This window comes from Artibeus jamaicensis, unplaced genomic scaffold, assembly GCF_021234435.1.
Source record: "Artibeus jamaicensis isolate MK-2021 breed Jamaican fruit bat unplaced genomic scaffold, CSHL_Jam_final scaffold_584, whole genome shotgun sequence".
Classification (NCBI taxonomy): domain Eukaryota; kingdom Metazoa; phylum Chordata; class Mammalia; order Chiroptera; family Phyllostomidae; genus Artibeus; species Artibeus jamaicensis.
Genome location: NW_026522048.1, coordinates 3,215,244 through 3,231,408, shown reverse-complemented (window position 1 = coordinate 3,231,408; position 16,165 = coordinate 3,215,244). Strand labels below are relative to the sequence as shown.

The 16,165-nt window shown below is 33.8% G+C and overlaps 1 protein-coding gene across 4 annotated transcripts in view; it reads right to left on the bottom strand.

Moving 5' to 3' along the window:
* The window catches only part of CEP290 (centrosomal protein 290), a 98,296-nt gene that overhangs the window by 51,974 nt on the left and 30,157 nt on the right, over positions 1-16,165 (bottom strand). For all 4 annotated transcript variants that reach the window (XM_053658779.1, XM_053658777.1, XM_053658778.1 and 1 more), the window contains exons 21-26: positions 15,991-16,140; positions 14,329-14,444; positions 12,783-12,885; positions 12,463-12,693; positions 8,582-8,755; positions 4,456-4,567 (exon numbers count right to left, since the gene is read on the bottom strand). In XM_053658779.1, coding sequence (XP_053514754.1) covers positions 4,456-4,567; positions 8,582-8,755; positions 12,463-12,693; positions 12,783-12,885; positions 14,329-14,444; positions 15,991-16,140 — 886 coding nt within the window. The remainder of the gene's footprint in view (positions 1-4,455; positions 4,568-8,581; positions 8,756-12,462; positions 12,694-12,782; positions 12,886-14,328; positions 14,445-15,990; positions 16,141-16,165) is intronic.

Below are 16,165 nucleotides of genomic sequence, written 5' to 3'. Positions count from 1 at the left end.
TATATTCCAGATATTTTAGACATTGTGTTCAATAGAAAACACGAGATCTCTGAATTATGGCAGGTCCAGATTCTAGTCATAGCTCTTCCTGTTACCTGCTGCCCTTCCCATTTAATCTCTGAAACGTACATTCTTCATCAATCAAATGATAATAAAAACTATTCCTCATGGGATTACTGAAATAACAATGTAAAAATATACTGAAATGGTGTCACATACAGAGAATCAAAAAACGGTAAATAACTATATTTTGATAACTGAAAGCAGATAAATGCTATAATTACAAATTCAAAAAATAACACTATTTGGTGAATATAAGTGTGGTGACTTTATTTTAAAGTCTCACAGAGTCAAGCTGAAATTAAAATATGAAGCCATATGATTTAGGGGTCTCACCAAGTATCTATATTCTTTAACCATGAGTATTACACGGCTTTTGTAAACATCTAATACCAAATATTTTAAATTATTTTATTAGTTATCACAAGCTAATCTCATATACGTGTGATTATATGTGTGTATATATGTATATATGTATACTATATACACACACACATTTAGTATGGCTTGTCTTTGGACAAAGAAGTCTGTGGTTAAATAAAATAAAAAGATGGAGGTGCAGATAAACATGGCTCACCTCCTCACACACCACATCAAAATAACAACAAAACTATAGAACAACCATCACTCAGAACTGTCAAACTGAGTGGAATGGAAGTACAACTATGGAATTAAAGAAACTGCATCCATTCAGGCTCATGGGAGGGGCAGAGATGTGGAGATGTGGAACAGGCTGGTCCCCCAACTATGTGTGGTGACACAAAAATTAGGAGACACATAAATTCCCACAACTTCTGGCTGCAAAAACCAGTGGGGATTGAGCTGGTGGAAGGAATTTATGGAATCTCACGCAGTTCCTCTTAAAAAAACCCACACAAGAACTTACTCAGACACACTCCCACTGAGCCATGCTACCAAGATAGGAAGTCACAGCATCTCTACCTAATATACAGAAACAAACACAGGGAGGGTGCCAAAATGAGGAGACAAAGAAACATGTCCTAAATGAAAGAGATCAAAACTCCAGAAAAATAACTAAACAGAATGACGATAAGCAATCCTTCAAATGAGGAGTTCATAACACTGGTTATAAGGATTTTCAACAAACTTAAGAACTCAATAGCATAAAAAAGATCTGGTCAGAAACAAAGGATTCACTAATTGAAATAAAGAACAATTTAAAGGAAAACAACAGTAAAGTGGATGAAGCTGAGAATGAAATCAATTGGAACATAATGTAGCAAACCAAACAATCAGGACAAAAAGAAAAATTAATTTAAAAAAAGTGAGAAAGTGTAAGCAGCCTATGGGACAACTTAAGCATCGCAACATTTGTTTCATAGGGCTGCCAGAAGGAAAAGAGAAATAGCAAGATATTGAAAAGCTATTTGAAAAAATAATCAAAGAAAAATTCCCTAATTTGGTGAAGGAAATAGATGTGCACAGAGAAGAACAGAGAGTCTCACACAAGATGGATGCAAAGAGTCCTATTCTGAGACGCATTATCATTAAAATGCCAAAGGTTAAAGATAAAGAGAGAATCTTAATGCAGCAAGAGAAAAGCAGCTAGTTACCAATGTGGGAGTTCCCATAAGACTATCAGCTGATTTCTCTAAAGGAACTTTGCAGGTTTGAAGTTATTGGCAAGGAATATTCAAAATAATGAAAAGCAGAGACCTCCGGCCAAGATTGTTCTACCCAGCAAGGCTATCATTTAGAATTGAAATGCAGAAAAAGAGCTTCCCAGACAAGAAATAAACTGAAGGAGTTCATCATCACCAAACCATTATTATATGAAATATTAAAGGGACTTATTTAAGAAAAAGAAGATTAAAACTATGAACAATAAAATGGCAAAGATACAAATCTATAAACTATTGAATATAAAACATGAAGTGAGCAAACAAGAAGAACAGAGACAACATCATGGGTAAGTTTTGATGGTTGCCAGGTGGAGGGGGTTGTGGAGGAATTGGGTGAAGAGGTAGGCGATTAAGATTTGCAAATAGGTACTTACAGAATAGCCATGGTGATGTAAATAAAGTACAGTATAGGAAATGGAGAGGCCAAAGAGTTATGTGCCTGACCCACGGACATGAACAATGGTGTGGGGATTGCCTGAGGGACTGGGGGTTGATGGGTGAAAGGGGGTAAAGGGGGAAAACCTGGGATAACTATAATAGCATAATCAATAAAATATAATCATAAATAAATACAAAATAAAAAAATTACCATGAAAAGGCATCACAAAGGATTAACACTAGTTACTAGTCATTTCTGAGGAGAAAACTAATGCTTTTCTTTGCATAACCAACATGTTTCAGATAAGAAACAAAATTTGGTATAGTGTTTTATTTTTTGGAGAATCAGTTAATCACATGTTCAGTGAGGTCAATTATTTTAAGGAACTGAGCAGTGATTCAAAATACCAATAATGTCCCCTCTTATATTTTTAGCTTCACAAGCTTGAGTTTTATAACTGAATTTGCTCGAAGTAGTATATATATGTATATATATTTAAAACAAACTAACAAAAAATGGTTTCAGTGTCTCCCTCAGTTTTAAAAAGTATTTCATTTTGTTCTGTATGCATCTTTAAACATGATTTTAGAATAGCTACTGCAAGCAATGATCAAATAATTAACAGTAACAGATTACTGAAAGAAGCTAAAAGTGTTAGTTAATCAGTCCATTATGCAATAGAGACTCACTCAGTCAATCCTAAACACCATGAATAAAAGAAAAAATGCATTAAATATAAACGTACAAGGAATATAAAACCCCTTCTGCATTCAATTCTGTGCTAAACTATGACAGTGAAAAGAGGCCCGTCACAAAAGGCACGGTGATGAGCCACCTCTACACGCCTGTACTTGGAATTTTCTTCGGGAGAGGGGAGTGCACACCACCCCAACGCCGACACACTCTCGGGTGGAAAAAGCTAATATGTGACACTTCCAAACAAAGATATACAAACAACAGAAGATAATGAAAGCTTTTAAATCTTTCTTGGCCTAAAGCCATGTATGGGAGAGATGAAAGAATTTGAAAATTTAAAACATTCTATAGGAATTATTAAAAAGATACCACATAATACTCATTTTATTTATCTTAAATGGTATCCTCTTTGATGTAGGAGCTACATGGATGTCAACTCATTTCAAATCTCTCAGTGAATTAAAAATTATATTTTTAAAAGTAGCTTATTTTATCTTAAAGGATATATTTATTTATTATTAGAGAGGGAAGAAGAAAGAGAGGAAGAGAAACATTGATCACATGCCCCCAACTGAGGATCTGGCATGCAACCCAGACGTGTGCATGCCAGTTCGATTCCTGAACAGGAATCGAACTGGTGACCTTTTGGTTTGTGGGATGACACCCAACCCACCAAGCCACATCAGTCAGGGTTCTAAAAGTGGCTTATTTGAGACTTCCCAATGTTAGGCCTGTCTAAACTATGTATCTCAGTTACCAATATAATAACATAGTTAGTTGTACTTAGCAACGGAACCTGTGAACAGCATTAGAGCTCTAGGGTCCAGAAAGGAAACACATGAAGACACCTGAACCAAAGTGGCAAATTTATACAAAAATTATACAGTGAAATGCTAGCAAGATAAAAATTTTTAAATGCTATAAACTAAGGAAACCATTTGAAAAACTAGTATGGAAAACCCTAACAGGAGCAACAAAGATTTTAATACCCTCTGAGAAAATAATTTCTGTTAGATATACATGAAGATGTTCTTTGCAGCACTATAACAATAACAAAAATAAGAAAAGCTAGAGATTTAAGCGTTCAAACACAGAAAGATACTGCATAAATATTTACAAGCATGATGAATAAAACATACCAATATTTTGATATCTACTAAATAAATATAGTATATAGTACATTTACTATAATTTAAAGTATATACAATATTTAAGCATGCATACGGTAATATAAAAAGTGATAATACTGAAGTGGAACCATGAGTAATATAAAATAAAAAAATTTTGATGCTATATGGTCATCTTTTAATTTAAAAATGTCACATGATACAGTCCGGATGTAACTTTATACATGGTGAAAGAACTCATAATACTGTCACTACAATGCAGGTATTTCAAAATTACCACCAGTCTTGATTGTTAAATAGTACAAAACAGCTAATGTTTAGTTATAAATTTTTAACATACATGATTTTATTTGGAACAAATTTTATAACTGAAAACCAAATTTTGGTGGAGATCAGTACACGATATTATTCAACTGCCTGCTCTGTTAGACAAAGAGTTCATTTTTATCAAAATACTTTCTTTTCATCCAGTACAGAAAAGGAACTTTAAATGAAAAATACTCACTATTAGATCTTAATCATTTTATGTTAGCATAATCATAGTACTTACCTAATTTAGTTTCTTGTTCCAAGGCTTGTTCAATAGTGTGAAGTTTTTCCTTGGTAATCTCTAGTTCTTTATTTATAAACTCTATTTGTTCTTTTAGAGATGCATTTTCACACTGAATTAAACAGAAACATCACTGAGAAACTACATTACAATTCAGACTAGTGCCACAAAAATAACATTGTCTCAACTTTATATATCTTCTGAAACTCACAATCCAGTTTCTTTTACAAAATTAGAAGTTTCTACACATGTAATACACATATAGGTATATACACATATAAAACATTATTTAAAAATAATCAAAATCTTGTGTATCAAATATGTGGTCCTAGCTGCAGCCATGCTCCTTTTGATAAAGATAAAATACTCACTGCTTCCTAACTTTCACATACTAGAGCTTACTTCCCTCATTCACACAAATAGTTCCTGAGCATCTCCAGCACGCTGTCAGTGACAGGTGCTACATGTCAACGGTGAAAAGAAACAGAACAAATTCTGGCCTTCACAGGCCTAATCATTTGGTGTCTGTGGACACATATGTGTACCAGGAGTTGGGGAGGGTGTGTAAAACAGCAGAGAATAAACAGGTAAACAAAAAAATTAATAATAATTAAGATCTAGAAAGAAACAGTATGGGCCCAGAGAATAATAAATGGAGCCATATCGAGATAGAGAGGTTAAAGGCGGCGTTACCCACCTGAAGAGGTGGTATTTAAGTTGAAACCTAAGCCATGAGAAGGGGTCAGTCTTGACAAGAAATCAGCCAGGGAAAGAAATCATATACTGCTAAACCCAAGGAAAGGCTCTGAAGCACTAGAGGACTGGAGCATGGTAAGCAAACATAAGAGTGAAGAGTGGAAAAAAAAAGAGAAGGTTGGAAAGATAACTAGGACCCATCACACACACACACACAATAAAGAGGGAAAAACAACAAAAGAAAGAAAAAGGGACGATAATGGGGCTGTACTAAGCGAGGCATGTTATGTGAAGATGAAGAACTGAATTTACCTTAATGCATAAGAGGATATGATTTAAAGATTAAACAATTCCAGGATGCAATGTGGAGAATAAGAGAGGAAACAGAGAAAATCAGAAAATAGTCAGGATGATATTGTAAAGTCCAGATGAGTGATGATGCTGGTTTAGACTAGAGTAATAGCAGTAAAGATGGAGAAAAGAGGACACATGAATTAATTATACTTGGGAAATAAAAATGATAGCAGAAGGGAGGGACTAGAGAATAACTCTACGGTATCCGCCTTAACTAACTGAAGATAATATGGCATATATCGAAACGACTATGAGAGAAACAGACATCAGGAGTGCATTTTGGACGTTACATTTGAGACCCCCTTGAAACGTGAGTTGTAAAGTTGGTAATTCCACACAGTAGAAGACAGCTCTGAGAAGTCGGGCTGGGGACGTAAATGTAGGAGTTGGCACATAGTATGTTTTAAACTGATTCATTCTTCTTCCAACAGATGAAATGCCTACTCTGTGCCAGGTATTCTAAGCACTGTACTTCAATGGTAAACAAATTCCGTCCAAGAAATTACATTTTAGTGGAGTAGTGAGAAAACAAGCCAATATATAACACAATGAATGTCAGATAATAAGAGTTAATGAAGAATAACAAAACAGAATAATGAGGTTTTTTAACACGGGATGTTATCATGAAAAGAAATGCAAGATAAGAGATTAAACTTGAATTTCTGGTGACATCCCCAATTACAACCCAGTTCTAAATACTGTAAATACATAACAATATTTAGAAAAACAAAGATGGGGTTGAGGTATTTTAACTATGTTTCTACCCCTTTTTTCTTTGACTTCCAGATTCTTTTAAAGTGAAATTCTGATCTTGCTCTAGATCCCATTTTCATCCCCCTGCCCTGGTGTTCCACCTCATTTATTACCATTCGCATCTGTAAATCTTTAATCATTCTCTTCCTATTGGCTCTACATTTTCTTTCTCCCTTCAAACTGCACTGGTCTCATTTCAAAAAAAAGAGATAAAACAAAACAAATCCTCCTCTTCATTTTAATCAATACACATTTATTTCTTTTTTTTCTATTACCAAATTTCTAGTTTTTCAATTGCCTTATCACCCATTAAGTTTTGTATGTCCTAATCACCAGCCCTGCTCTTTAAAATTTGGAAATACAATTTTAATAACCTTTATTCTCATGAAACTTTACTCTTAAAAGGCCTTTATGATTTCTTAGTCACAATATATGATGATCTTTGCATCATGGCTCTACACAATTAATCCTTGTCTGAGGTCGACATTAAGAGCTCTAACTCTGTGCCAAACAGGAGGCACTAAACACACACATGAATTAAGCAGAGTTCCTGGTATCAAAGGTTTACATTCCAGTAGGGGAGGCAGACATAGAAACACATATAATATGATGTGACATAAACAGCAGAACTAGGTATAGGATGTAGAACTAGTATAGACAGAGGGAGTTTGCTTTATGAGGAAGGATGCTTCAGAAAAAAGGAGACTGTCTACACAAAGTTTTGAAACATGAACAGAAATTCAATGAGCAGATGAACTCAAAGAGTGGAAGAGCTTTCTAGATAAAGGAAAGAGCACGTACAAGAGAATATATGTAAGAAAATACACTTGTGTTGTAGAGTCAGTAGTCTGGTTTCTAACACATACCTTGTGCAACTCCTTAGAGCATTAGAGGAGATGAAGTGAAGTGAAAGCTAATCACAACAGGAGCTTCACTGTTATTCTTTAAGTGACTGGCAGCTTTCAACAGGTTTTAAGCAAGGGAGTGACATGGTCAAATTCACAGTTATAATTATCATTCAGTGGCAGTAAGGTGGGCATAATATTGGAGATAGAGATATGAGTAATGGCTACCACAATAAAGGTAATAAAGAAAAAATAAAATAGGGATATATATGTTTTCAGAATTATAACTGAGATATGAAAAATAAAGGAGAGCCCTGGATGGTGTAGCTCAGTGGATTGAGTGTGGGCCTGAGAACCAAATCAGGGCACATGCCTGGGTTGCAGGCCAGTTCCCAGCAGGGGACACACGAGGGGCAACCACACACTGATATTTCTCTCCCTTTCTCCTTCCCTTCCCCTCTAAAGATAAATAAATAAAATCTTTTAAAAAAAAGAAAAGAAAGGAGAGAAAGGGATATATATAATACAATTTTTTTTAATTTTGAGAAAAAACAAAAATATTCTTTGGGAAAATAAATTTAAAATTTGTCATTTATGTTACTACAAAAGATTTCTCACCTAATTTTCTGATGATAAGGAGAAAAGGACAAAGGACATGAAAATAGAAAAAATGAGTGATTACATTTAAATTTTCAATAAAATGAATTATTGTCAGAATTTTCTATAAAAACTAATATAGTCATCTCTCTTTGGTAAAAAGTAAACTGATCATGATTCCTTCTAGTTAGTATACATCAACTGTGGCTCAGATAATTTTGTAGGAGTCATCGAAGGCTATTGAGAATAATCCTGTGCTTTGGGTTCTATCTCATTCCACTCCATTAGTAGATCATAAAAGAGAATAATTAGCCAAAAGACATAAAAACCCCTATATCTGATACAGAAGATGAATAAATCAGGAGTTTTGCCTAGTGAAAAAGGCATGGAGGTTAAGTGGCTACAAGAGTTAAGTGGCCAAAGGGTCTGGGCCATATTCACTGTTTGAATTAAACCTGTGCTACTTTATCCTACTCTTCTGTCTCTCTACCACAAGGAAGAATGGGAATTTGCTGAGACTGCCCATGGCCTGGGAAGGGCCATTTACATCTCATCCACTCTTGGCTACATCCATTCTTGGCTACAACCACCACAAGAAAACAGAAAAGCCAGGGACCATGACAGAATAATTTGCTCTGGGGACAGAGGTAAGAGAAAAGGATGGGTACTAAATGATGCTTCTTCTTATGATTATAATATTCAATCTGTTCTTTTTTCTTTTTTAATTTCCTAGTGAAAAGAGGTCTGATTCAGCTAAATCACACAAGTTCGCTATGGAGAATGACCTGGACGAAGTTGTCCTGAAGTCCTTTGGCACTTCCAGGTAGGACACAGAGGAAAAATGGCTGCCATCACAAGGTTCAATGATCCCACAAACTTACCTCCAGATGTTCCAAATTATTTGTTCTTTGAACAAGCACATTATCTTTTTGCAAGATGTCCCTGTACTTAACAGTCAGTTCATTGTATTGTTTATTGGCCAATTCTAATTCAGACAGAGAAACACTATTATCCATAACTTTTTGGAGAGCTGCAATCTTGAAAATGGCCATCTCCTATGTGAATAAGGATACAATGAGTTAATGTATTTTCCCTGATGAGGCACTAACCACTTCTAAAAAAGATAATACAACCAAAACCAAAACAGATCTTAGAATAGTTTAGGAAAATAAGAATTCTCAAGTAAGTATAATATTGCAATAGTAATTTCTTTCATATAAAAATGTTATCTAGAAAGTTTTATCATAATAAAAATATAAATATAGTGAGTTCTTTTATACATCTTGTCATAGTAAAATGAAATTCAGTTAATTTGAGCAGAATAAAAAAAAAAAGCAACAGGAAATACATCACTCAGAATGTATCTTTGGCCAGACTTTCTGAATTTCACAGGATTAAAAAAATAACATCCCTTTTGACACCATGATGGCAAAATTAGCATTGCCACAAGTCACCTTTATAGTGTAGCTACTTCTGCTTGTTATAGTTACAAAGACTAATTGTGTAATACAATAAATTTTTTTGTTCACAAAAAGAAAACATTATTTAGGGTAAAAAAAGTTCTCTCCATCCTAGCTATCTATAATAAACAATATCAAAACCTTTAAGTTACTTGGCTCATGTTTTACTCATTAACTACAAAGCTATAAAGTCACAATTCAAACATATAGTATTAACACCAAAGAGAAATGTCTGAACTTTCAGTTCTCTTCAAAGTAAGCCAGAGTACTTTGGGCAAGGAACGACTAATTTTATGAAGTGAAAAAGATAAAGAATTTACAGTTATAATTCATTCTGAAGTAGAATATTAAGAAAAAATATGCGCAGTGGTGCTGCAGACCTCATTCTGACAGCTTCTCCAGGTAAATCAGTACACACCATTCCACAACGCCCTTGGAATTCGCTTTCACTTTTTCTTTGGGGAGGGTGAGAGAGTTTATGTTCCCTTTAAAAAAAGCCCTTTTTTTTTCTTTTCCAATTGTTGCAAAAAAAAGAAAAAAACATCCAGGTTGAATAACCAGGTTTAAGAGTAAGAAAATTTGTCTTTTTTCCCTTTTATCTAAAAAATTGGCTGTATTTGCAAAACTTTAAGAAACACATATTTTATAACACGTAACACACATACACACACAAAAAGAACATTTCTCAATTCTCAAAATTTCCTTATTATACGTTCTAGGAAAAGTTTTTTATTTTTCAATAGGTTTCTTGTTGCATCACAATCCAGCTTTAAGATTACAATGAAAATAGATTTATTAGCATAATAATTTCACCCATTACTGAATTTAAAAGGGGATGGGAAGGCACTGGATTTCATTTTAAATTTACTTCAAATTCTTATGTTTATATGATCCTATATAGATTTATACAATTCAACTGAACATACAAATGCTTAAAATAATCTGTATAATTAAATCAGATGTAAAGCAAGGTGCAGAAGAGCACACATAGCATGTAATTTTTTGTGCCTTTGTTAATATTCGCAAAAGGATACATTAGAACGATGATACATTAGAAGGGGGTAAAAGGTACAGGGACAGAGGGACAGAAGATTGCTCTGACTGCACCATCTTTTGAACATGCAAATACTTCTATATTTAAATTTAATTTAAAGAAGGAAAACAAGTAATCCCTGAAATTGAAAACAAATGCAAAACAAATGAGCTTAAATATATATTAAATGTATAATTAATCATACAAAGGGAATTATTTGAAGTTAATGTAGAATATGTTACCCCTTAATGAGAGATAGTCTAAAGAAAATAAGGACTATAAAGAAATTTTAAACTACATCTGGTAGCACTGCTGTTGTTACTGTTAATATCAATACAAGATTATTATTTTCAAATTAATGTATGAATACTGTAGGATAAAACAAGTCATTATTTTATTGTTAGATTTGGTATTTTAATAGATTTCCATATAAGAAAACAGAAACACAAACAGAGAATCAAATGTTACTAAAAACTCCATACTATTTACTTACGCCATAATGTTAAGTTTGAATTGGTACTAACAATATGAACTCAAGGTTTAAATATATACATATATACATATTTTCTAATGTATCCACTGAAAGGAACTAGTTCCAATGACTATCCAAGAGCAATGACATTTAGTGACCCAGAATGACCTTAGAATTTTTTGGTACCTAAATTCCTTTGTTGCATCACGATTCAGCTTTAAGATTACAATGAAAATAGGTTTATTAGTATAATAATTTCACCCCTTACTGCACCTACCTAAGGGGATCTAAAGGTCTAAAGATTTTAGATATAAAATCTTTCAAGAAAAAGAATTTGCAAAAATTATGATTTTCTAATTATACTATATTCTCTACATTTATTAGCACATATTCCCTTACTGGCCCAAGCTATTTGGTTATCTTGAAGTATCGTTCCTACTAGAAAGGAAAGATAATACAGTATCTTCATTTTTTTTCTTTCTTAAGAACCAGTTTTCAAAATACACAGTTGTACTCTGCTTCTCTCTGTCCCTGCCCCTGACTCCACCCCTACTTTCTCTTCTTTACGTATCCTGACAGAATCAGACACTTTTAAATACTCGGTTTGCTTTAACAGGCATTGTTTGGAGGCATTGTTCTTTTGTCCCAACTTTGGCAGTGAGAACCCTTTACAGCTGTCTCTTGTGTCCTTCTGACAAGAATCAATCTTTGAACCAAGTTTCAAAGCTTGGTTTGTTTCCTGGGACAGTAAGATGTCCAAGATTTACTTTATATATATTTTTTAATCCAGACATGGAATAAGCCATTTCTCTAAAGAGCCCTGGGTCTTTTTAATGAGGAAAGAAAAGAGAAAAGGAGGGAAAGAAACATGTGCGCTAGAAACATAGATCAGCGGCTTCTCGCACACCCTCCAAAAGGGACCTGGTGCCTGCAACCCAGGCATGGGCCCTGACTGGGCATCGAACCAGCAACCTTTCAGTCCACAGGCCAGGGCTCAGTTCGCTGATCCACAGCAGCCAGGGCAAATTTTGCAACTTCTAATGAAATAATTGAGTTAGGAAATAACAATAACCAGTGAGTACTAAAGTCATTAAAAGAATTGATGAGGAATTGGTTATTTTCATGGTACCAACATTTCTCCAGTAAGTTAAAATCATTTAGTAATAACTATACTCCCTATTAACATAGTAATCAATTATGAAACATGGGCCCACTAGATACTCTTGAACTGATGCAATATAAACTATTGCTTATAAAGCAAAAAACATTACTTATGAGATATTCTTGCCCAGGATGTTTAACCTGAATATAATCAAGGCTTGCAAGGTAACTTTAGTAAATACAATGGATAGGGGAACAAGTAAAATTATGCAAATATAAAAAATCATAAGTCATCAACATGTCTTAGAGAGGAAAAAACTATGGTATTCTAGCATAAAAAGACTTGTGACATGTAATGTTCAAATACAATGTAGGTTTCTTGACTGGATCCTGGGACAACTGAGGAAATCTGAATATAGTCTGGACATTTAGATAATATAAGGGAGAGTTATCAATTTTATTAGGTAAAATAAAGTTATCATGGTTATGTAAAAAGAGGGGGGTTGACTTTAGAAATACACACTAAAATATTTAGGAAAGAAATGTCTGCAATTTAAATATTCTTACAAAAAACAAATATATTATGGCAGAATGATAATAAATATTAACTATTCATCTGGGTGATAGATGTCCATTATACTAATATTCCTTCTTCATGTCAGAAAATTTTCAGAGACAAAGAAAAACCGGATATACCTTAAATCGTTGTAAACGCCCAATTTTTTCACCAACTTCAGCTTCCATTGATATCGATTCATTCTTCTGTTTCTCATTTTCTTTTCTAAGGTGGCGCTCCATCTCTACTAAAGTAGTATATTGTCTTATGAGTGATTTTTCATTCACTTGCAAGATGGTGATTTTTCTACTCTTTTCTGAAAGTGTCTTTTTCATTTCATCTGAATCCATCTGAAGAGTACTGAGCAAATTCTGCACAAAGGCACATTTATATTACTTGTTGAATCTAGCTGTCTTAGTTTGTATAATACTGTGTACTGATTTTAAAAGGGTTTACCTACATTATATTCTTTTACTTTTATAGTATCTTGTTGAATTTGGGTCTCAAGTTTTTTCTTTTCCTCTTTCATTGTTTCAGATTCTGTTTTCCAGGTCTCCTTTTCACTAAAAAAAAAAAAAAAAAGATGATGACATGGTAAATCTATTAAAATATTTAACTGCAGGAAGAGAAAATTTTAGATTATGGGAATTTAAAGGTTGAATAAAACAAGAAACATTGGCCCTGGCTGGTGTAGGTCAGTGGATTGAGCATAGGCCTGTGAAGCAAAGGGTCTCTGGTTCGATTCCCAGTCAGGGCACATGCTTGGGTTGCAGGCCAGGTCCCCTGTAGGGGACACATGAGAGGCAACCACACACTAATGTTTCCTCCCACTTTTTCTCCTTCCCTTCCCTTCTCTCTAAAAATAAATAAATAAATAATTAAAAAATAAATAAATAAAATAAAAGACATAACTACACAGTACCTAATAGCATAAGAATGGCAAAATTCTATTCAAGAGATTTAGCCTAGAAGTTTTATTTTTTATTTCATAAATGCAGGGTAAAACATTTATTTTATCAATAATTTTAATCATTCCATGAATCATCACTCTACAATTATTTCAATATAACAATTACTGTGGAATCTTACAAACATTTTAGTAAAAATGAAAACCATTAGGGAAATAATCAATACCCCAAACTAATTCTGGACATCAAGTCTCAATTTTCTGACCCTACTCTTAAATTTGATTGTTAAATACATGCAATATTTAGAATACAAACAAAATCAGAAATCATTAGACTTAAAAATGTGTCATATACTGCTGCCTAACCAAGAGATATTCCACAGTCATCTGCAATCAGCTTGGCATAAATTAATTATGCTGTCGTTTTCTCTGCCACTGAATGTTTAAGACTCGGACAACTCATTAGCCCAATTCTGACTAGTAAGATCTAAAGCACAGTCTGCCAACAGCATCTGGAAAGAAATTTTATCCAAATATAAAAAGTTGTGTGGAAAAAAATGCCCCTCTTCTTCAATGTGCAAAATGGTTCCATCTTTCTTGAACTCCTACACCTACTTTACAGCCACTGTGGGAGGCAATGTGACCTGCCCATAGGTTGTATTGGAACAGATAATCACCCTTTGTTAGATCAGATAATCCCCCTCATGCTTAATCACCCTTAGTGTTTAAATCACCTTTCATCAGGTATTCTAATCATTATTTAAAAAATTATTTTATTGAGATAAATGGGATGGCAGAGATAAGGAGAAACACATGAGTTCCCTATGACAATTTGAACAATTATGATGGTGAAGATGAATAAGGATTTACGAGGTGCTCATATCTGATCATTTTCATATAGCTCAGTTGTTTCCTCTCTCCCCTATGAAAAAGGTATTGTCACCGCAGAATTTTACAGATACTAAATGAGACAGAGAAAGTGGAGAGGAAGGGGCAGGAGAGGATGGTAAAACAACGTATCTAAACAGTTTTATGTTATGTTCATCATTAACAAGAAAATGCTGCAATTACATTTATAAAGTTTTGCCAACACTTATACCTTAGATATTCTTTGTATAATAAGCTTTGTTGATGACGAATTACTGCAAATTTTCTGTTATAGTCTTCAAGAGAACTTTCTAAATCCTTTAACTTATTTTCCTTATATTCTAGTTCCTAAAAAATGGGTTTAGAAATGAAAAAAGCATTAGAATACATTTTAACTTTTAAGGTAGAAATTCATGTTCTGACAAGATTATAGCAAAATATATAAAGGAGAATAGTCCTTTGTGGCAGCAAAGACCTTAGTTTAAAGGCATATGGAATGAGGCAGTACGTGTAAAAGAGAAGTAAACAGGTAAACTTAGTTTTATCATATAAGATAGTTACAGTAACCACCAAAATTATCAGAGACAGTGGTTGCAAACTTACCTCTAGTCACTCAGCCCCACATAACCTTTCATGAATATATACAGTACATGTCCCCACTTGAATTATCTTTTCCAATTAACTGTTTTCAAAGATAAAGAAACTGAGACTTAGAAAGACTAAATAACTCCCTCAACTTTCATTAGCACTACCCTTGGCAACCATCTTGGAAACCATTTCCTAAGCACAGAAGCTGAGGCTGGTGCCAGGTACTTTGAGTGGGTGCAGATGCAACTCTGGCCGTCTGGTCTGTCTGTCTCCGCAGGCCTTGCGACTCCCCTCACTCTACGCAGTCGTAAGGATCCAGAGTCCAAGTACTTGCTTCACCATTTTGAACAGGTTTTCAAATTCCCTATCAGTGCTCCCTCTCTATTCTACCACAGTGCTTCTCATGTTTTTTTTTTAATAAAGATAAGACCATGAATCTAATCTGAAGCAACATAGTACTATAATGTCATTAGTTGTTGATAGTGTCCCTATATTGTAAAAGAATGAGAGAAACTATAGAGTGCTAAAATGATGCATTTAAAAGTAATGTATAACACTAATTATGAAGTGATATTCTAAAACCCAGTTGATGTTTTACCTCTTTGATGCAGACAACATACAAATCCAATATTCAAAAGAAGATTAATGTAATTCCAAATATAAAAACAATTTATAGTCTTAACTCCAGTATATTCAGAAACAGATTAGGAGAGGGAAACAAGTGCTCATAATCAAAATCACATTTTCATTTATTCTGAACCTCTTTTTGTAATTATACTGTAAAGTATGTAATGTTACAGCTTCACACTTCAAATGAAATAATGAAAGCCGTCTTGCATTAGGCCATTCAGAATGACCAAGACACAGATGGCAAAACTGAGAAACAAACAGAGGGTAAACATTCTAATTTGCTGATGGATTAACCAACATTTTAGAAGATACAGTTAAGAAAAAAAGGAACAATTTTAATCCTTACACTAAAAAGCAGTGTCAGACTTTGTTCACTTGAATTGTTTTCCTAACCATCAATAAATAAAAGTGCTTACTTCATTCCTACCTTATAGTAGCTGCATGTTATTCTACCGGTCAACCATATATTTCATATAAATAACACCTATGCAAACAAGAGTGTCAGCATGCTTCTCATGCAGATAAATGGAATAAACTGACTTTATTCATAACATTCCATCGAACATCAAAATCCATGAACATGTATCTGTTAATATACTAAGAACTCAAAAAATAGATTAAGTTTAAGAACATACTACCCTAGTGTTTTGGTTTTTCACATGTAAAATTTCAGTACCTGTAAAATATGTATTAAATATTCATTCAGAGAATTAATGATATTGGCACTAGATGGTGCTATCCCGGCAGGTAAGTCTACTCCTTTAAAAACAACATTTGATCCTTCTGATTGCCGTAAAAGGCTGATTTCATTTTCAAGATGATCTATCTGAAAAACAAACAGTGCAGGAATG